Source organism: Diabrotica undecimpunctata, chromosome 6, assembly GCF_040954645.1.
Source record: "Diabrotica undecimpunctata isolate CICGRU chromosome 6, icDiaUnde3, whole genome shotgun sequence".
NCBI classification, from domain to species: Eukaryota; Metazoa; Arthropoda; class Insecta; order Coleoptera; family Chrysomelidae; genus Diabrotica; species Diabrotica undecimpunctata.
In genome coordinates this window covers 49,165,785-49,188,932 of record NC_092808.1, presented here as the reverse complement: position 1 = coordinate 49,188,932, position 23,148 = coordinate 49,165,785, and the positions used below count along the sequence as shown (strand labels likewise).

The following is a 23,148-nucleotide window of genomic DNA, read 5'->3' as shown; positions in this document are numbered from 1 at the left end:
AACAAGAAAAACACTTCTCCGGAAATAGATAATATACATTATATTATGTTGGCAAATTTACATCAAAAAGAAAAAGAAACGCTATTAAAAATTTTTAATTAAATATGGCAATCAGAAGATATTCCAGATAGTTGGAGAGAGTACCGGGTGATTCCCATACTTAAACCAAATCGAAATTCTGATTCGGCAGAATCTTATAGAGGTATTTCATTAAGCTCCTGCATAACAAAAACACTGGAAAGAATGATAAAACTTAGACTCGAAAGATGGTTAGAAAAAAATAATAAAATATCACAAACACAATTTGAATTTCGAAAAAATCATTTTACTGTGGAAGCATTGATCCACTTGGTAACAGACATAAATTTAGCGTTTACGTCAAATTCTTCAGTAACAGCTCTTTTATTAGATGTTGAATCAGCATACGATAACGTTAATTTAAGTATACTATATAACAAAATGACACAAATAGGTCTTCCCGAATGTTTCTGTCAAAAAATAATAAAATTAAAAGACTGTAGAAAAATTTATATATCGGTAAATGGTAACACAATTGGTCCAAGGTTAACGATGGATGGTTTACCTCAAGGAAGAATATTAAGCCCGTTGTTGGAGAAATATTTAATTTATACTGCTGATCTAGTAAAAAATTTAAACACCACAAGAATTTTACAATTTGCCGATGATATAGTCATTTATCAAGAACACATTAAAATAGAAAATGCAGTCAAATCCATTGAAGAAGAAGTCAAACATATTAAAACATGGAGTAAATTACATGGACTAAATATATCTGATTCCAAAACTAAATTATGTATTTTTACAAGAAAACGAAAAGATATACCCAACTACATCTTAATAAACAATGTCTCCTATCCAGTGCAAAGTTATGTTAAATATTTGGGTATTACTCTTGATAGACAGCTTCTGTGGAAAGAACATATAGACAACAGTTAAAAAAACAGAAAGGGGAACAAATCTTCTTCGATTCGTGTCACACTTACGATGGGGAGCAGATCCAAATATTTCTTTGTTATTATTTAAAAATAATATAAGATGTATTATCGACTATGGATCAATATTATACAGTGACGCATCACAGTGTCATTTAAAAAAAATAGAAAAAATTGTTAATAAATGCCTTAGATTGTGTATAGGAGCCCTAAGAACTACACCCATTAGTAACCTACAAGTCGAATGCTGTGAAATGTCAATGGATATAAGACGAAAAAAACTTGGCATCAGACTTTTAGTTAGATTGTACGAGAAAAAGTCAAGTTTAATATTAAAAATACACCAGATATTCCTAGCAGACTTAACAGAAAAATAGTGGATAAAAAAGAAAACTCTAAATATAGTAGATTTCTATTCAAAAATGACAATATATGATAAACAACTATGACTTAAACCCAAATTACAATATTGACTTTAATACTCTGGAACAAGTTCAGGTATACTTCTTAAGGGACTACAGAAATTTACCTTTATCTTTAAGAAAATTAATGTTTATATCTGACAGTGCACAATTGTTCAAAGGTTATCATATGCTATATACAGATGCATCCAAAAGTATCGAAGGTGTGGGATGTGCATACTGGGATAATAATAATAAAAACAGTAAAATGTTTAAACTCAATTCCATCATGAGTATATACACAGCTGAATTAATAGCTATAGTGGAAACACTAAAATATTTATCTAATATAAATCATTCAAAGTTTATAATTTATAGTGACAGCAAAAGTTCTTTAAGTAAAATTGGTGCCATAAATCCTTAATTAAAAGTAAATTACATTGAATTATATATAATAAATAAAATTAAAAAACTTCAGCAACAAGGCAAAACTGTTAAGTTTTGTCTTGTTTAAGAATAACTGGAAATGAAATAGTAGATGAATTGGCAAAAAACGCGGTGACACAAGGAGTATTAACTCATTATCTTTGTACGTCTAGAGATATAGAATCAGACATATTCAAAGAGCTTAAAAAAGAATGGAAAGAAAGGTATATTAATGAAAATATAAATACAGGAAACCATTACAAAGCAATCAGAAACTATATTACGGATAAATCTTGGTTTTCTAAAATGGAGTCGACAAAGGATATGACAAGAACTATATGCAGAATGAGATTTAACCACTGTCTTACACCATCATATATGTTTAAAATGAACCTAGCTGATAGTCCACAATGTACTTGTGGTCAGATAGGTAACCTACAACATAAAATTTTTGACTGTTCTCTTATATCTAATAAGATTAATAATTTTTTTAATTCGCTGTATTCTTTGACCGATGTCCATCATCCCATTAATTTAAATTATTTATTAACATTAGAAAACAATGAGTTTTTATATAGATTATTGTATAAAAATGTTTTAGATATTAAACTCAAATTGTAATTGTAAATATTATAGAGTAAATATTTCTTTGTAATTTGTTAGAATATAAAAAAAAACTAAAAAAAATGATAAAAAAAGAAAATTAAAAAATAAATAAAAAAAAATTAAACAAAAAAAATATAAGAAATAACTAATAATTAAAAGAAAAATTAAAAGAAAAAGAAAAAAATGAGGAACTTGGACAGTCCACAGTAAAGTAGCTATTGAATTAAGTAGATAGCTGCAGAATAGTTTGCTGTGGAACTCTGAGGACCTCATCACCTATCTTATATATAAATGACTAAAAAGCACCTAATAGAAAAAAAAACTAGAAACAAATTACCAAAAAAGACTATGTATTAGAGATTAATACTACTAGTAATAGATTTAGGATAAGATTGTATAAGAAACAATGACTAATGAAAAAATGAGTAAAAATTGTAAGATTGGCTAATGGATTTAGTGTCCGCAGTCATATAAACCCAAACAAACAACAACAACAATTACTGGATTACTTTCAAGTTATTTATTATAATTTATTTATAATTCCTTAATATTATAAATTAATAAAAATTAATTTTCTAAGCGCATATCTTTCAAATTATATCCGTTAGACCCCCAGTATTATACTTTTTTAGAATCAGCTCATTTTGTGTGTATCACCTTGTATAATGAAATTTTACTGTAAAATGTAGAACATTAAATTTAAAAATCGACGTGTTTTAGATTTTTTTAAAAAGGCTTTTTATTTAGTAAATATCGAATTTATTCCATACTTTACGGACACACTGTATATTTTATACTTGCAGTCGTTAAAATCTATATTTATCTTTTCACTGATTGCTATGCATTTTATCACAATCAATAACTACTTATTTGCGTTTAAATCACTCGTAATTAGCCAAAAATTGAGGTACTATACGGAGCGATTTTTAATCACCTTTTCACTTCGACTATAAATGAGATAGACTCTTTGATGCTTGTAAATATTTGCATAAAAAACTAATAATTATAAGTGATAAGTTATTAATTTTTGTTATTTTTTACAGGGAGGGGTCCAGATTTTAAGTGCGGTGGAACTATCATTAATAATAGATATATACTTACAGCTGCTCATTGTATTTCAAATTTGGATACACCGCTGTAAGTAATTCTAGTTACTATTTTACTAGTATTATTAATGATGATAAAGGAAAGTAACTGTGTTTAATTTGTACAAAAATATTAGCTTCGGACAGTTTAAAATCAAATAAATTAAAGAGACAACTCTAAACCAAACATCCAGAACTTAAGAACAAGACTATGAAGTTTTTCCAAAGAAAATTAAATGGATATGAAAAACAAAAAATTATTTTTATGAAAATTTCATCTATACCAGAAAAAGCATTGTGAGCTTCCTATAAAGTGCCATGCGAAATAAAAAAATGTGAAATAAAACGCACTTAATTGTCAATGTCCGCTGCAATAGATATTGTTTGGGATATCTGTAGCTAAACAGGTGCGTCAGATTCCTGAAGACGTCAAGAATCTCTGATATGTCATCAGAATTTTGAACATTAAATTACAAATTTTAGGACAAGTAAATTTGTAATTTAAGTTGACGAGGCAACAAATGTTATTAGGCTATGTTCGATTCGCTGATGATAAAAATAATGAGTTCATAGAAGATTACGTAAATAAAAATACGTTTTTTTCAAACAAAAAAAGTTAGCTTGTTAAAATTTTATTGGTCTGTGTACTGATACAGCAAGATCATTGTATATAAATAAAGGTTTATAATAATTAGTAAAAATTAGACAAGCTAAGCATCGACAAATTTACATGCTGAATTGCAAATTCTTTTTGAGATATTAAAACATCGATTTTATTAAAAAAAGTTTTTTTTAAATTAAATTATTTTCGATTTTGTGTGAAGAAATGGGATCAGATCATAAAGAACTTCTATAATATTTCTGACAAGTTACTTGTTTATCATGCGTACAATACCTACCGCATTTTTAAGTAAAAGTTGAAATCGGAATATTTTTACGAAATAATAACCATTCAGAGTATAAAACTTTTTTCTAATACAGATTTCTTAATAAAATTAGAATATTTGACAGACATTTTCAAAAAATTAAATATTTTGAATTTATCGTTGCAGTTATCGTTGTCGTAGCTATTATCGTTGTCGTTGCAGTTATCGTAAAATTTGACGTGTTTTTTTAATAACTTATTATTAAATGATTATTATTTATATTTTACCGCACATAAATTATATTTAATATCAATTTTAAAATAGTAAGTAATAAGTATTATTGTACAATCTTCGTGATTTATTATAAATTATACGCTGGTTCAATTGAAACTCAACTTTGGTCGAGTTAACCTTGAAAACAATTGTAATCACTTAACTGACATTTTACAATGTCATTTTACGTCATACCAATCAGTTCCTATCATTTTGTATTTGACTGCGATTTTAAGTATTGTGCCTTAAAAGTGGGGTTTGTTGTTAACAATCCATCCAATTGTAATCAGCGTGTGGTAAAAAAACCTTTTTTTCAACCATGAAGGACCCTTACTCTTAGAGTTTACATCACATAGAGTTCATGTTAATGCAAACCTGTTTAGTGACATTTTGAACAAGCTCCATCACGCAACAAGGCGAATACGTCCATGGAAGCTCTCACGTAGTGTCATTTTTCTGCACGACAAAACTCGGCCTCAGTTTACCAAAATAGTAAAAGGAAATCTACAATGAAAGAAATATATAATATACAATCATACATTCTATAGTCTCTTATTGTCTTGCGATTCTTACATCTTTGGGCTACTGAAAATGGCGTTAAAAGGTAATCGTTTTCAGTCAAACGAAAAGTACAAAATACCGTAAAAGAATTGTCAATAATGAAAGGGGGGCGGCAGAGGAAGATTTTTATGAGGTGTGTGTTATGATCAAAGTTTGAAAACGACTTCTGTACACAATAAGCCCGAATGAAACTACGAACATCTCATAGAAACCAATATACAGGGTGTAACAAACAGGTAGGTCATAAATTAAATCACATATTTTGGGACAAAAAATTGTTCGATGGAACCTAAATTACCTTTGTACAAATATGCACATAAAAAAGTTACAGCCCTTTGAAGTTACAAAATGAAAATCGGTTTTTTACAATGTATCGAAAACTTTTAGAGATTTTATATTGAAAATGGACATGTGGCTTTCTTATAACAGCAACGTCTTAAAAAAAATAACAATGCAATTTGTGCGACCAATAAAAATTGTTGACACCCAAATGTTTGTGTACGTTCCAACTAATTATTATTGTAGCCTCATTAGTTAAACACAATGTTTAACTAATGCTAATGCACCCCCTAATTAGCACCCCAAATAAAACTAATCGTTATTGCTTTGTAACTTACTTTATTTACGTATATTTTATATGGTCTGAACTTTTCTGAACACTTTGTCATTTTTGTTTTTCTGTAAGATATAAATCGGTTAAGATATTGCTGTTCAAAGCTTGCATACACTCGTGATTAGTAACTTGTTCAAGCCTTTTCAACTATTTGTGACTAGACCGACCTATTTCGCCGCCGTTTCCAATTCGAGAAAATATTGCTCAACATCTCGCTTGCTACGCCATATTATATCAATGTCATCAGCGTATGCCAAAATTTGTATCGATCTCTTGTAAATAGTACCGCCGTGTCTAATTCGTGTGTCTCAGACTGCCTTTCTAAGACAATGTTAAATAGTAGGCAAGTCAGGGCATCCCCTTTTCTGAGTCCATCCTTTATCTCAAAGGATCAAGAATTTTCTCCCTGTATCCTAACGCTGGCTTTTAAGCTAGATATTATCATTCTCGTTAATCGGATAAGTTTTTCTGGTATACCAAACTCACGCATTTATTGGTAAAGTACTGTTCTCCTGACACTGTCGTATGCTGCCTTGAGGTCCACCCCTGGTTTCGGGCCTGCACGTACCCAATATTTACAATCACTGCTTTTTGTCAACGATATTTTTGTAATTAAATCTTCTTCATCCAAATAGATAACCATTTATAGATAAATGACGGTTGTTGAAATGTTTCAATATTACGCGCGAGTACCTTCTTTCATCAACTGGCAAGATAGACTAATGTAAAATCGGAAAACAGTAGGAAGCGAAACTGAATATGTTCGGAAGGCTGCATGACACTTTTGTCCAAGCCTGGATACGTATTTTTTATCGAAAATATATTTTCGACTATCGAAATATCAAGATCAACTGGGTTTGGCGAACAAGGCTTACACTTTACAGAACTCTATGAACGTCAAATGGCAACAGATCAAATAGAATAAAAATCATCAGAAATACAGATTTTAACACATGCCTTGAATTATATACTCCATTAGTCTTGTTATAATTTTTTTAAAACGTATGGATTAAACTTAAAGAACTCGTTTGTATTCAAATGAATATTTACCGTCAAGGATTCACCGTTTTGTGTTATATTATCTTGAACGTTGTTTTTATCCAGTTTCCTCTATTTTTTCTAAGAATACATATATTGTTTAATATCATTTACGGATCTTAAAGACTAATATGATATTTTTTTATTAGGTTGGGTGTACGAGTGGGAGAATATAATATTAGGACTAGACGTGACTGTGTTATAGGCAAAGACGGATCTGAAAAATGTATTAAAGATCCTGTTCAAGATTTGGCCATAGAAGAAATTATTCCTCATCCCGAATTTAATGCTACCATAATTTCAAACGATATTGGACTTATAAGGGTGGCAAAAATGAATCTAGATGTTGGTGAGTACTATACTAACTAACTATTATTAATTATACGTAAAATATGAAGAAAAGTTTACAATATATTTATACTGTTCATAGGTTCTTTGTGTGAACTAAAATTAATTAAAGTGATAACTACTCGTTTTTACAATTTATACTAATAAAAATTGGTGTGCTACTTAGTTAATACATATCAGATTAAAGCTATAACGGGATAAGATGGTAAAATCTGCACTCGGCTGGATTTTTAATTTGGGGTGGGTACTTGAAAGTACATATTTAGAAACCCCTTTAGTCAACTTTTTAGCTTCCTAGGTGGCCACTGGAGTCCCCTATACTTTGCTTTCAAAAATCTGAAAAATTCACGAAAATACATTTTAATGACCAAAAAAGCTCCGGAAAATCCTCAAAATTTTAAAAAACCCATTTTTTGATATTTTTCCCATGTTTTAAGCACGTACTTCATATAAGTGTGGCAAATACCGATTTTTGTTTCTCTTCCCCCTTTATTCGAGTGGTCATTATCATTTAAATATTTTCATATTTAAAAACACAATTTTTGATTAATATTAAGCTGAGAATTTTTTTTTCATTTTTTGCTATTTTGTATAACGGACTCCGGGCATAAAAGTAAATGAACTCTTATAACTATTTCGTGTCGCTTATTTTATGACCAACTACTCTGCATATTACTAGAGAGAAAAATAATAGAACGCCAGTATAGAAGCTTTATAAGGATTTAAATATTAAAAATATTTAAATACTTAAGAGTAACTCTACCCGTAAAAACGCTCAACGCAGTAGAGTAGCAAGTAGAGTGCATAGTACGTGGTAGAGTAGAGTGACTAGCAACATGTGGCAAAGTAACTCTACTCTACTACCACCGCCACCGCCAAAATATCCACTCGCCTGCGCACTCTACCCATGAAACGCGGTCAATTCTGGTAGAGTAGAGTAGGTTGGAGAGTGCATAGGGACGCTGTCATTCCGTCTGGAGTTGTGTTTTGTGTAAATAGTGAAAATGAAGTTCACCTAAGATGAACTTTATTTCACTTTCACTTTAAAACTTGTAGAGATGTATTGCGAATACCAGTGTTTATGGAATTTAGGAAGTGTACACTACAGAAATAAAAGTATTAGGCAAGCTGCGAAGGATGAAATCGTCGAAAGAATGGCAAAAGAGGGCTTTGGAGTAAACGAGATCAAGCAAAAAATTAAGAATATAAGGTGCACTTATAATCAAGAGTGTGTAAAAATACAAAAATCAAAAAAATGGGATTCAGGTTCAGCCGATGTATACGTTCCGAACGTGAAATGGTTAACTCCTATGGAAGCAATCATGAAAGGTGCAAAAAGAAACAAGAAAACTGAAGGCTCACGGGCAAGTTACAGGTTTTTATTACTTGTTAATAAAAAATACAATAAGAAATAAAAAATATATTCTTATCAAGATAAAAGAGCTGAGACCCCGTGTGTATTCCTTCTTTTAAGCCACTCTCTCATCCACTCTTTTCTTTGTTACAAAGCGACCTCAGTTACAAATACATTTGCAACAGTAGCTAAACAATTTTGAATCAATTTTCTTTTTCTTGAATTCATTTTGTACTAAACAAACACCTACTCCACAGTATACTCTCATAAATACTATACTTGTAACTCTCCTCGTGTGAACGGTATCAAGCCATTTTTGGTAGAGTAGCGAGTAGAGTCGACTGTACTCGCTACTCTACCCTCCTCACAACTCTACTCGTGTAAACAAGTCTTTATATTCAAAGGGGACCCGTGGATCTTCTTACTAGAAATTTCTGCCGGCAGGTATATGATCTGAAAAATACTTGAATAAAACAGGATATTTACAGTTTAGATATTATGAGTCATTATTTATGGTAACATTGGCCCCCTCTTAAAAGATGGTTCCTTCTGGAACCTTGTCGGGAGTGGAACTGCAACGGTATGCTGGTATCGGCAACTGGACTCTCTTTTAACACCTGGACTTCGGTGTCTTTAAAGATCTTCTCCACCCTATTTCGGATAACTCTCCAATCTAATTGGCGGCACTCCAACTTTGGCATGGCTAACTTTTGCACGTCGGACTCTAGTACGTGCTCTTTCAATTGAAGTAAGGCTTCCCATGCATCACGGTACGTAGGTTGGTCACGTTTAGTGTCTTTTGTTACCAGGTAGAAAAGGTAACGTGATGCATCTGCAACTTGGGAGAACAACCTTTTCGCTTGTTGGGATTATAGAGCCAGACTTTGTCGTTCTTCTTAAAGCACCCCTTTTCGGCTTGTTTACCGTACCGTTTCTTCATTCGGTCGCTAGCGATCTAAAGATGAGAACGGGCCAGCTCGTGTGCATCATCCATTCTTCTTCGTAATTCAATCACATAATCTTCACCTGCTACATCTTTTCCAGATCAACAACCAAACTCTAGATCACAAGGTAGTCGCATCTCGCGTCCGAATAGGACTCTGGCTGGTGCCTGGCCTGTTGATTCGTTAACATCAGATCTGTAGGCCATTGTGAAGAACGGAAGATATTGATCCCAGTCTCGCTGATGATCAGACACCATCTTTGTCAAATACTTGCCCACTGTCCAATTCATCCGTTCTACCATACCATCCGATTGCGGATGATACGCTGTAGTTCTTGTTTTCTTCATGCCTAGTCTATCACATTTTTTTTTAATAGATCGCTTTGGAAGTTCCTTCCTTAGTCACTATGGATCTCCAAAGGCACTCCAAATCGGCTGATATAGTCTTGGATCAACTTATCTGCAACGGTAGCGGCCTTCGGGTCTGAAAGTGCGTAAATCTTGACCCACTTAGTGAAGTAATCTATTACTACCACGTACTACCAAATGTACTTGCTTCCATTTTCACTTTCTGGAAATGGCCCAGCGAAGTCCAAAGCTATTCTTTCAAACAGGCTTCAAACATTATATTGTCATATAGGAGCTCTCTTTTTTTCGATAAGGCCCGTTACTCGTAGCACAAATAGTACATTTCTTACACCAGTCTTTTACGTCGTCGGAACTGTTCATCCAATAAAACCGTTATCGAATTCGCTGAATGGTTTTCTTTACACCAAAATGCCTACCTGATAGACTGTCGTGTAACTGACGAAGTACTTCGGCTATTCTGCTTTTTGGGATCACCAAATGTTTTCTCTTCTCTGAACTGTCATCATTTTCCAGTATTCGTTTGAGCAAGCTATCTTCCATAATAAATGAGTCCCACTGGGTCCAATACGTCTTAACTACTGAGTATAGGTTTAATATTTCTTGCCAAGGTGGTCGACGGTTTTCCTCTTTCCATTTTCGAATTTTCTGTATAACTGGATCTCTCTCTTTGTTCTTCCCTTATCTTGGCGTCCAATCGTCGCTGACCATCGTTGTTCTTAGCACTACTGCTTCCTTGAATTCCGTTTTGTTGCAGTGGGAATACTCTGCGGGCATGGTCTTCTGGAAAGAAAATCAGCGTTTCTGTGGCTAACTCCAGCCCGGTGCTCAATCTTGAAATCGTATTTTTGGAGTCGTTAGATCCATCTGGCTATCTGACCCTCTGGATTCTTAAACTGCATCAACCACTTAAGGGCGGCATGGTCGGTTCGGATTAAAAACTTGCTTCCGTAGAGGTATTGATAAAAGTGCTCTACTGATTTCACTACTGCTAGAAGTTCTCTTCTCGTGACGCAATAATTCCGCTCAGGTTTTGAAAGAACTTTACTAAAATATTCAAGGACTCGTTCCTGTCCTAATTGAATCTGAGATAGCACTCCTAAAATTCCCACATTACTTGCGTCTGTATCTAAGATGAACTCTCCTTCTGGCAGTGGATATCCTAAAATTGGTGCTGTGATTAAATGCTTTTTCAAGGTCTCAAAGGCATTTTGGCAGTCTATATCCCAGTGGTAATCTCTTGCTTCCTCCGTAAGTCGCGTTAATGGCTTAGCGACATCTGCAAACTTCTTAATAAACCTCCGGTAGTAAGTACATAGTCCAAGAAAAGTTCTCACTTAGTATTTGTCCGTTGGTACTGGCCATTCCTTAATGAAATCGATTTTTCCCTTATACACGGCCACTCGTTCTTTACCGACTATGTGACCCAGATAATTGAATTTACCTTGAAATAGCTGGCACTTCTTGGGGTTTAACATCAATTGGGCAGCTTTAAGTCGATTGAAAACGTTTTCTAAATTCTTCAGATCGTCTTCAAATGTCTCCCCCAAGACGATTATAGCATCTAGATAAACCAGGCATGTTTTCCAAGATAGTCCCCTCAACACATTTTCCATAAGCCTTTCAAATGTCGCAGGAGCATTACAGAGTCCAAATGGCATAACGTTGAATTGCCACATTTCAGAAACTGTGGTGAAGGCTGTCTTCTGTATAGTAGAAAACAATTTACTTCCAGCCAATGGGTCCAATGTATCGTCGATTCGAGGCAGAGGATAACTATCTTTCTTGGTAACGTTGTTCAGCAAACGGTAATCCACACAGAAACTCGTAGTTCCGTCTTTCTTCTTAACCAGGACCACCGAAGAGACCCATGGGCTCGAAGAAGATTCTATCACCATGTCTTTTTTAATTTCCTGAAGAATCGTTTCAGCCTCCTCTCTTTTCACCTGTGGTAATCGTCGAGCTGTTTGACGAATTGGCTCAGCATTACCAGTATCAATTTTATGCTTAACAACGGTAGTTCTCGCCGTCTTTCCTTTTTTCGGTACGAAAATATCACGATACTGCCGAAGAAATTCCCTTAATTTCCTTTTCTTCATCTGATTTAGAGACTGTCCCGCAACTGCAACCATTTGCTCTTATTTGTCATTAGAATTATCAGATGTTGTCGCCTCACGGATTATGGAGGTCACAGGTACTTAAGTTCCTACTTTTGTCTCTTTCTTGATGGTCACTGGGTAGTCATTGACATTGATAAGTCTCACAGGAATTTCTTTAGCCGCAGTCACCACGGCCAACCTCGTCTTCATTACCTTTCTCTTTTAACCTTTCTGTTTTAACTTTTCTCTTTTAACTCTTTTAACCTGTAGCGGTCCGAAATCGAAACCTCGTTGGTAACAGTTTCTTACGGCTGTTTATAACTGTCAGGCGTATAATGGTTCTGGTCGCTCCGGTATCCACCAACAACGTATGCCTTTTACCATTTATTTCTCCATCTATATATATACTATCTTCACGACATTTCAAAGAAGCTATTAGTATAAGAGAGTATTTGGAAAAGTTCTAGGTCGAAGCTGCCCCCCTAAGGCCGACCCGTTCTAGGTTTCTTGATTTGCGTCGTATCTAGGGTGCTTACATGAACTTCGTACGTGTCCTATTTCGCCACAAATCCAGCATCTTATGGTCTTCGTTTTTCTTGCATGTCATACTTTTATCATATTATCGAGCTAGTCAAGTTTATCTTCATCACCTTCCTTGTTTACAGTCCTAACTTTACTGTACCCGCCAGAGGCCTGCGTAACTGACTCGTATTCGAGGGCGGCGGATAAGACATCAACCAGCGTCTTGTGACGAACTAATCGCAGTGTTCTCTGCATTTCATGATCTCGAAGACCATCAATAAATGTTTGAACGGCCAATTTTTCCATCATGTCTTCAGGAGCTGTTGGATAAGCATATCGTACTAATCTGGCAATATTTACCTCATATTTATATTATTTAAATTTAATGGGAACTTACTTATATTTTTACTTTTAAATATCTGTCACTGTCACATTGGTATGTATTTATATAAAAAAAATAAAAAAAACTTATTTTAAAGTTAAATTGTAGCTTATTCTTAATAAAAATAGTAAACTCTCTAATTATGTAACTAAACATCGATTTGAAACGTTGAAGTGCCATCTCTAATACAATTTTGTAATGTATTTTGGCAATGTACTTATTTAATAGTAATCTCTCCTTATACCTCTAGTGTACTTTGGAAGTATAGACGAGGAGTCTGCTATTTCTTGGAGCGGTTAGTTTAAACGGCAGAATATCTGAGTATCACGCAGAACTCAAGGCTCGATCCACAGCAATCCAAAAGCATTGAGTTGACTTGGCCTAAATAAAATTAGTACTTTTACACCAGTCTATCTGAAAAAAAAAAATCATTGATTTCACTTAAAAATCTGATACAGAGATATTTGAATATTTGAAGATACAAATTATATGACTCAACCTTTTCTATATTATTATTGTCCAGTGTAATCTAACCAAGAAATACTCACGACGGACTTGTATATACAACGTAAAAAGACTATTTATCAGTTTTGCCTATTTAAGTAAAAAATGTGAAATCATTCTTTGTTGGTGACGAATTTATCGTTTCCGATAGAGAATGAATAATTAGTTAGTTTGAAATATATCTTTGTTGGAAAGAGTTCTCGCTTTTAATTTAGTTTAACCCTTTGTTTCCTGAAAACTTTTACAATCAAAAATTGAGCTAAAAATTAAATAATCTTACTCTATTGGGTTCCTAAAAGACAAAAAAGTGAAAAATATTATTTTTTTTTATTTATTTTTTTTTAATAGGCTATGGTTTCGACATGATACCACTAGGAAACTAGAGATTTTTCTCAAATAAAAAAAAATCTGATAACTAAATAATAATAATATGAAAGATAGGTTACTAAAATAATAACTAAATAATAATATAAAACGTAGGTTACTTTTTATGAAACAATGAAAAACAGTTCTTTTTTTCGGAAAGGCACAATCCAACCTTACATGTCGCACACTCCCACCTGGTTCTGTGAGGATCCTTACTAGTGCTACAAAAATCACATCGTCTAGATGTCCCGTGTTGTGGCAATTGCAAACATTGGTCAAAGCGTTTCTCATAAGGCACAATTTTTTTGAAATGTTTCGCTATGACTGTAGGAGAAGCAACCCTACTTCTTGACGGTTTACTACCACTGGCGCCGATTAACCCTGAAGCTTATAACTTAAAAAATTTCAGGTTTGGAACCGTGCATTTCGCTTTTTGTTTGAAGAGAATAAAAGAATTCACGACACATATATCTACGAAATGCCACAAAATCCGGTGCCACCATTTTTTTGATTTGCGGTCAATCTCATACACAGATTTCAGCATATCTGTTTTGTCAACATTGCCCATATGCTGGTTATATTCTTTGACCATCGTTGGACAGGCCACGACTTGTGAATTTTCATCTTTTTGTTTGCGGGAAACAGTTGTTTCTTCTGAAGGGTTTTGATGATTCCCAAAAAAATGGACTATTTTTCGGTCTCTCCACTTTACAAACACCAGTCCGTCGTTGCCGACTCTCCAGTCTGATTGTCCCCGGATTTGTAGTTCTTTGTCAGATGCTCTTTTGGAATATCTTTTCGGTTAGTCCTGACGGTACCGCACGCGTAAATACATTCTGCTTGAAGTTTTTTTGTAAGGGCACAGAGTTGAAAAATTATCAAAGAAAACGTGATACCCTTTTGCCACCAAATCTCGAGTCAAGTCTAATATAACTCTTTGGCCCAAATCTTTTTCAGGTTGATCATTAGTTTTTCCAACATATATCTGAAATTGGCAAACGTATCCATTCTCGTCAGATCGAACCCAAACTTTATAACCCCTCTTGATTAGTTTTAGAGGCATAAATTGCTTTAGACAACTGCGACCCTTGAAACGAATCATAGATTCATCTATCGATTGATGTTTTGAAGGGCCATATGAAGAACGAAACGTTTCAGATAAAGTATCCAATAAAGGACGAATTTTATACAACTTGTCATAATTTGGCGAGTTGCGATCAGGCATCACCGAATTATCTGCTAAATGCACGTTTCCTAGATGCCAAGCAAACTGATCTCTAGACATAGCTGAGCTAATGTAGTGATCTCGTAGTTCCTCTCCAGATGACCAGTAATCGACATAACTGGGCAACCTTTTGATTCCCATCAACATATTGATTGCAATGAAAATTTTAATTTCTTTGGCAGAAGTTGGTGTGAATGAAGAGTCTCCACCACGTTTCTGAAGAGCGTAGAGGTTTGTTTCGAATACAATTTTGTCAATTAGATTTCCGGGAAATAAGTGTAAAAAAAATCTACTGGCCTCTCCATATCATCTGGAATTTTAGGACCGGTTTCTTCAGTAAACTGCTTCATGTTAGTAACGCAAGATGCCGCTGACTTGGTCCAGGTTCTTCTTTGTTCTATATCCCTCAAAATAGCAGGTGGAACATCGTCCTCGTCGTCCGAGAAGGCTTCATCACCAAGAATATTCTCTGAATTGTCGCCTCTTGAAGGTTGGTCTGGATGATCTTCAAATAATATTGGCATATTCGCAATGTCAAGCAAATCGTCTTCCTCACTACTCGATTCATCTGACTCGCTATCTGAAAGAATATTCTCTAATAATGTGAATAGATCACCCGACGACATATTGTTTAGCTGTCTGAATGAATATATTTTTTTTTCTGAAATAAAAAATAAGTACTTAGGTACATATCTAGTTTCCTAGTGGTTTCAGGATGAAACCGGCATTTTATATCATCAATATACTGATTGTAAATTGAAAACTTTTAGTAATAGGAAGTATTAATCATAGATACAAATGTTTCTAATATTGTATATAAAAAATAAAGTTACCTGCCATAGCGAAATAATATAAAAAACACGAAAATCGCTTATACCACTAGCACAGTTCAAAACACGGGTTATTACCAACTAATAATTGAATTAACGAGAATGTAAATGGCGATGCGCGATACATTTTACAGTAGGAGGAGCCTTATACGTCATATAACGTGAGCGGTTTCAGGAAAATACCACTGAGAACGTAGCAAAAAATTTATTTGTATGTGGTTTCACAGTGAAACCACTAGAAAACAAAGGGTTATAGTAAGTTTCCCAAACTTGCGTTTTACAACTTACTCTAATTTTTATTCTTGTCGATGACTCGGTGTAATTATTTACTGGTGTGTTGTGTCAAAATCTAAGTAAGCGTCAGAAATAGTATAGAAACGTTAAGACTCGTACCGTACAATTAGGCCAGGGAAATGAGCAAAAAAGTACTCTGTTTTTGACACTCGTCCGGCCAGGCAAACGACAGTTGTTATGAGTAGTATGGACCCCTGTAACAAAAACCTATATGTTTCCTGCAGTCCATTTTTTGGACGTAATTAGTTATTAACAAATTAAGGTCAAAAAACGGAAAAATTTTGCTTTTTTCGTCTATCGGCAAAAAGTGAAGCATTTTAAACAAATTTTACAAGAGAAAAGACTTTTAAGTCATATAAAAACCTTCAAAATGGCGTTTACTAAATGTTTCTATCCTTATTTGTTGCTTAGGAAATTTCAAAATAGGTCAAAAATTTCGGTTTTTTATAAATGTTATTAACTTTTTTGAAAATAAATTTATAACATTTATATTTCATAAAATGATGTGTCTATGAGTGCTTAAAATATTGTTACAATTTCAAAGTGATCGGTCAAATAGTTTAAGAGTTATTTTATTTGTTTATCCCAAATTAATTTTTTTTGCAACAATATAAGTCAGAAAATTATATAGTTTTAGTAATTGTAATGATAGTTTCTTGAAGAAGAAGACTTTCTATTCGTTCTATTATTAACATTAAAAAAAAAATTAAGAAAATTAATTTTAAATATTGCAAAATAATTTTGCAAAAACATGTCGATTTTTTGCTTATAAACAATTAGAATAACTTTTTAGCCATTGCCTGTAAGAACATTATTTTTTTATATTTAAAAAGCCTAAATTTTTTTACAAATTTAAAAGAAAAAAAAATTGTCCTAAAATAATTTGAGGCAAAGTTAGCCTCTTTTTTATTTAATTCATATCAGCTTTGTTTATAACAATTAAGAAATCTCAGTAGATCTGTTATAGTAAGAATTACAAAAAAAAGTTGTTGACAAAAATTGTAGGCAGATTTAAACTGCACATTTTAAAATTAGTTACAATCTTACAGGGTGTTCCATAAGATGATGGCAGACCAAACTTATGTTTTTTTAAATGGAACACCCTGTATTTTATTTTAAATTTGAAATTCGTTAAATCAAATATAGGGTAAGTCAAAATGCAAGTACATTATTTTCTTGGTAATTTTCAATAGAACACCCTGTATTTTATATCACTATCAAAAAGTACTAATATCGTACTTCAAATTTTATAAAGTAGTCCCTATACCTAAAGTTATCAGTTTTCTAGATATTTTTATTTTTCTATTAAAGTATTAATTTGGTAGATATTTTAACGTTATATAATATAACTTAATATATAATTTTCTGACTTATATTGTTGTAAAAAAAATTAATTTGGGATAAACAAATAAAATAACTTTTAAACTATTTGACTGATCACTTTGAAATTTTAACCATATTTTAAGCACTACAAGGCACAGCATTCCATGAAATATAAATTTCATAAGTTTATTTTCAAAAAAGTTATTAACATTTATAAAAAACCGAAATTTTTTACTTATTTTGTAACTTTCCAAGCAACAAATAAGGATAAAAACATTTAGAAAACGCCATTTTAAAGGTTTTTATATGACTTATAAGTTTCTTCTCTTCGAAAATTTGTCTAAAATGCTTCACTTTTTGCTGATGGACGAAAAAAGCAAAAATTTTCCGTTTTTTGACTTTAATTTGTTAATAACTAATTAAGTCCAAAAAATCGACTGCAGGAAACATATAGGCTTTTGTTACAGAGGACCATACTACTCAAAACAACTGTCGTTTGCCTGGCCGGACGAGTGTCATGAAAAATGCTTATTTCCCTGGGCTAAATATTGTAACCTTGATTTCTTCGATGTTGAAGTTAATTTTTTTCTTGTTTTAGAAAACGCTAGACCAGTATGTTTGCCGCTTGGTGAATATCGAACTGATGAGTTTACTAGAGTAACAGTTACTGGATGGGGAGTTACAGATACACAAACAGGTTGGTTTTAAAATAATTTATTATTAGACCAAGTAAGTTAGTAAAGAATAAGAATTTTTTTGTCATACCTGCATAGACGGGTTTGACCACAAATCACCTACCTGTATTATTAGTGGGTCTGTGGGTTTGACAGTTAAAATGTGTAGTATGAAATAGGACAAAAAGACTCTCATCTTAAGGTTTATTAATTTTTTAGCGGAAATTTTTTTAAATAAACAATCAAAACGACAAACTTATTAGTTTACTCAAATCTTAAAAACTTGCGTATTTAGAGATTTCACGTCAACAGATAACTTTTTCAGAAAAAAAGATACTAGCTAAAAAAATTTAGTTAAAAAGTTTTTAACTTAACTTTTAGCAAACAAAATTATTGGAAATTGTTTAAACAGGATTGTTGTAAACAAAGATAGCCCAGCCTGGTTAAAAAAAAGGTCGAAAAATGTTTCGCAGATATCTGAAGCTTTTAAGACATAGGTGGGGTTACTAGATGACGAATATTGTTCTGAAGCTATTTTCTTGTGGCATTTTAAATTAATTTATATTTAAATGGGAATAAGCCACAATTAAAGTTTAAAATACGTTTATTGACGTTTCAATTTCCACTTCGGAAATCGTTCTCAAAATACAAACATTAGTAAATTAAACAAATTTTGTTTTTTGTTACTTAGTGAAAAATTCTTCTAATAATTTAATTTTATCTGACTCATCTATATTGACAATTCAGACATACCTTATACATTTTAAAGTAGACGAAATTTTATTAAAGCAAGTTGGCTTAAATAGTAATATTTTAAAATGCATAATCTACGGTTTCTGTTTGTACAATTACTTAAGGGCCACCCAGTATATAGCGGTCGCGGAACTCTGTCTGGCACTAAATTAACAATTTAAAAACAATAGGTTGCTATTAAATTATTATTAAAAGCTCTTAGAGATCTTATAAAATGGAGGTTTAACTTGAAGATTGCTAAACTTAAAATATTAATTTTTCATCGAGCTATCGAGCCTTGAAAATAGCTATTTCTTCGCTTTTTGTTTTTAACTCAACGATGCATATAAGAAAAAAGTTACTAATAGCATTTATTGTTCAGAATTAGCCAATTAACCTAAAAAAACTTGTTAACGTCAAAGAAAGTAGTTTTACAATATGTTTAATATTTTTTAAATACTAAAAAACTGATTTGTTCAAATTTAATAATAGTTTTCTCGAGCTTTGAAGAAGCTGCATTAAACATCAGTCTAAAAATACATGAAGACAAAACAAAATACATGGTCGTCTCAAAACAAGAACGACAGCGAATAAGGCAAAACATTACTATAAATGATCACAACTTCGAAGTGGTTAAAGAATTTAAATATCTAGGAGCAGCAATCACAAATGACAACAAATTAGAGCGAGAAGTTGAAACGAGAATAATAACAGGAAACAGATCTTTTTTTGCAATGCAACATCTAATAAAGTCAAAACTTCTTTCACGAGGTACAAAAATCCGGATATATAAGACCATAATACGACCAGCAGTCGCGTATGGAAGCGAAACATGGACGCTAACAAAAAGAAAAATAAATAAATTGCTGGTGTGGGAACGTAAAATTCTTCGAATGATATATGGCCCTTGCAGAAACAGCGTGACAAACGAATGGAGGGGCAGATACAATAACGAGCTAGAGTCTATATTCGGAAAAGAAAATCTAGTCAGATATATAAAGGCCAAAAGACTCAGATGGGCAGGGCATGTGATACGCAGTAACGACGACAATCGCCTTATAAACAATGTGTTCTGGGATAGGCCAGAGGGAAGAAGGCCTGTAGGGCGGTCTAGAAAAAGGTGGAAAGATTCAGTCAAAGACGATCTAGAGAAAATGGGAGTGCAACAATGGGAATTACTGGCACAGGACCGACAAACAGAGAAGGCAATAGTAAACGCGACAAAGACTCACGAAGAGTTTTAGTGCCATTGATGATGATGATGATGATGAAAAACGATTTAACCGATCTGGTCCATGTTTTGCACACAATTTAAAAAGGATAACACCAGGTACACTTTAGGTGCAGGTACATTTAAACAAATTTTGATAAATAATTAAAAATTAATTAACAAGATTTTAATTTAGTCTAACTCATTTTGTGTATTTTTTTAAGTTGATTGTTGACGTCAAATTTTCGTCAAAGTGGCCAAGTTTTTAAGTTACGAGCAAAAGAATGAGTTGGACGTTTTGATTGTTTATTTAAGAATAGTTCTACTAAAAAATTTATAAGTCCCTAGATGAGAGTCTTTCTGTACCTGATATGTCAAACTCTTTTATACAATTGTGTCGAGTAAAAATCTAACTTAATTGGGCTATATACAATATTACAGCTTCATAGTTAGTTTTTTGTTTAATTTTGTGATCGCATTTGTTATACATTAGTTAGAAAAGTCTTAGACTTATTGTGATTAATAAAAATGCTTTTTGTTTGTAACCTAGAGTTAAAACAAGGTAAAAGTTTTTAACGTAATTGCTCTATTTACTTTTTAGGAGCTACAAGTGATATACTTCAAAAAGTTGATTTACCAGTAGTAGATTTGGATCATTGTCAAAATGTATACAAAAATCAAAGTCGAGCTCGCATCACCTACAAGCAAGTTTGTGCTGGAGGTAAAAACAATCAAGATTCTTGTCCCGGTGATAGTGGAGGACCACTTCATGTTGCCAGATTGATTGATCATTCCGCTCGTTACATCCAACATGGTGTTGTATCTTTTGGACCCCGTGAATGTGGCTTAGAAGGTTATCCAGGAGTTTACACACGGGTGGCTTATTATATGGACTGGATATTGGATAATATTAGACCTTAGGATTATATAATTTTATTCACTTCTTTTAGATAAGAATGGATATTTGGTTGTAAATGACATGCTAAATAATGTACCATTTTATTATCAGAATTCAAATTTCTAACGCTAAAAAGCAAATTAAATGTGATATATTTTATTAGAGTTATTAAAAACATTGAATTTGTATAAATGATCTGTTTCATGTTTTTATTTTAATTTTAGACTAAGGACAAATATATGTAGTGGTTTATAAGTATATTATCAGCTGGTTTGTTACAAAATACTTAAAACAATCGTAGTTTTTATCTTTCTTAAGTTATTTGTGTTTAATACTTTTTTTTTTAATAATTTTAAATAATTTTTTACTTTAAAATATAATGTTTTTGGATAGTATTTTTGAAACAGAATAAAACAAAGAAACCAAATATAAGCTCTTTATTTAAGCATTTCCTATCTTTAAATTGAAATAAAACAAATTATGTAAAATACAATCAAATGTTTTTATTGGTGTGAAAGTCTTTTCGAAATATCCAATTTTTTGTGATTCTTTCGTATAAATCATGTTGACTTTGACCGATGGCATGAGTTATGTTGGTTTTGAGTGTCGTTATGATTGCGACTTAAGAAACTCCCACACGGAAGAGTCTAACGGGGTCCAATCGGACGGTCTCGATGGCCAGGTCACATCACCTCCACGTGAGACGCGGCAAAAGTTGCGAATCCAATTCAGGCCAAAAGATATGGGTAATTATGGACCTACAGCACTCGTTGTTGACGGTGATGGCCTGACCAATGTCTTTCTCAAACAAATATAACCGGATGACACCTTCAGCTCAAAATCCACACCTAATAGTAAATTTTTCGTGATGGCTTCCTTCTTGGATCTCATCTGGATTGGTATCATTCAAAATTCGACAATCATGTTTGTTGACGATGAAGATGATTTTTTAATAAATATTAGGCTGTTTCCAATTATTTTAGAATTATTCAGCGGACATACGTCGTTGCCTATAGTCGTTTACCTTCAGTTGCTGGGTTATATGAATTTTGTACGAGTTGGGGCCTAAGTTACTGTACAACATTCGTCAAGATGTGGTCTGTGAAAGGCTGAAATCCTGTGAGCGACTTAAAATCGACTGCCTCGAATTGTCTTGCATACTCTTACTGACAACAGCCACGTTTTCAGAAGATCTAGCGTTTCGTCGACGTAAGGAAATTATTCTGTCTCCTGCCATTGTTCATAATGTAGCATCTAGAATAATTATTTTTAACCGTTTGACCTTTTGTCTAATGTGTGTTACTTGCATGACAATGTTTGTGACATCCTTGGATCTGCTAGATAGCCTATTTTTTGACGAAATAACCTTAAAGATGCTTTGAAAGCGAAAGTACTTGGCAAGATTTAATAGAGAGCTTTGCTCTATATCTGCTTTTTATTTGTAAAACTCAAATATTAGAGCATTCAACCATATCTTATCTTTTTTAATTGACCTAATTCGCAAAGGCTTAAGGTGTTGCCACATTGTCACATTCTGAGTTAATAATTTTTTTTTATTATTCACGATATATTAACATATCAATTATTTTCACGATATTTTTCAGAAAATCGGTTTCACGGTTTCACGGTTAGTGAAGCTTTTCGATTAATCTGTTAGCCGTGTTTAGTCGCGAATATATATTTTTTGGGCGAAGTTACTTTTTGCTAATTTAAAGACAGTAGGATCTTGAGGAACCGTTATTGAACAAGACTTCAGTTTTATCGTCTTTCGACAATTTTTACCGTTAATTTATTGCCGTTATCTATACCAGTAACGAGTTATTGCTCTTACTGGTTTTCAAAAAGGCAGGCTTTTGTGCAAGATTTAACTATATTACTGCAATCTATTCGCAGTAGTCCAGTCAACATCTGTTTCACAACTAAATTTTTTTGGTAATAATAATAATTTTCCTTATCTCTTTCTGCACTCCCATTGACTCCCATTTGCAACCAATTAATATTTTATAAAACTGATGTGATATAAATCCCCTATATGTATTACCATACAATATAAGCAATTTTTTTATATTTATTTAATAATTGTATCTTTGATGTGACATTTTTATAAATTTCCATGCGATTTTTTTATAAACTTTTATTCACATTTATGAATTTTTACAAAAATTAGGAATGTGTATATGCAGTCAAATCAGCTTGGTTTAAGCCAATACGATTTCAGTAAAAACCGTTTGAATGATATTCAATTAACAGAAAAAA

At 32.7% G+C, this 23,148-nt stretch overlaps 1 protein-coding gene across 2 annotated transcripts in view; it reads left to right on the top strand.

Annotated features, from left to right (window-relative positions):
• LOC140443430 (phenoloxidase-activating factor 3-like) overlaps window positions 1-21,313 on the top strand; it is a 198,574-nt gene extending 177,261 nt beyond the window's left edge. For both annotated transcript variants that reach the window (XM_072534683.1, XM_072534684.1), the window contains 4 exons: window positions 3,430-3,523; window positions 6,972-7,171; window positions 17,977-18,075; window positions 20,596-21,313. In XM_072534683.1, the coding sequence (XP_072390784.1) occupies window positions 3,430-3,523; window positions 6,972-7,171; window positions 17,977-18,075; window positions 20,596-20,915 (713 nt within the window). In that variant the 3' untranslated portion in view covers window positions 20,916-21,313. The remainder of the gene's footprint in view (window positions 1-3,429; window positions 3,524-6,971; window positions 7,172-17,976; window positions 18,076-20,595) is intronic.
• Window positions 21,314-23,148: the final 1,835 nt, after the last annotated feature.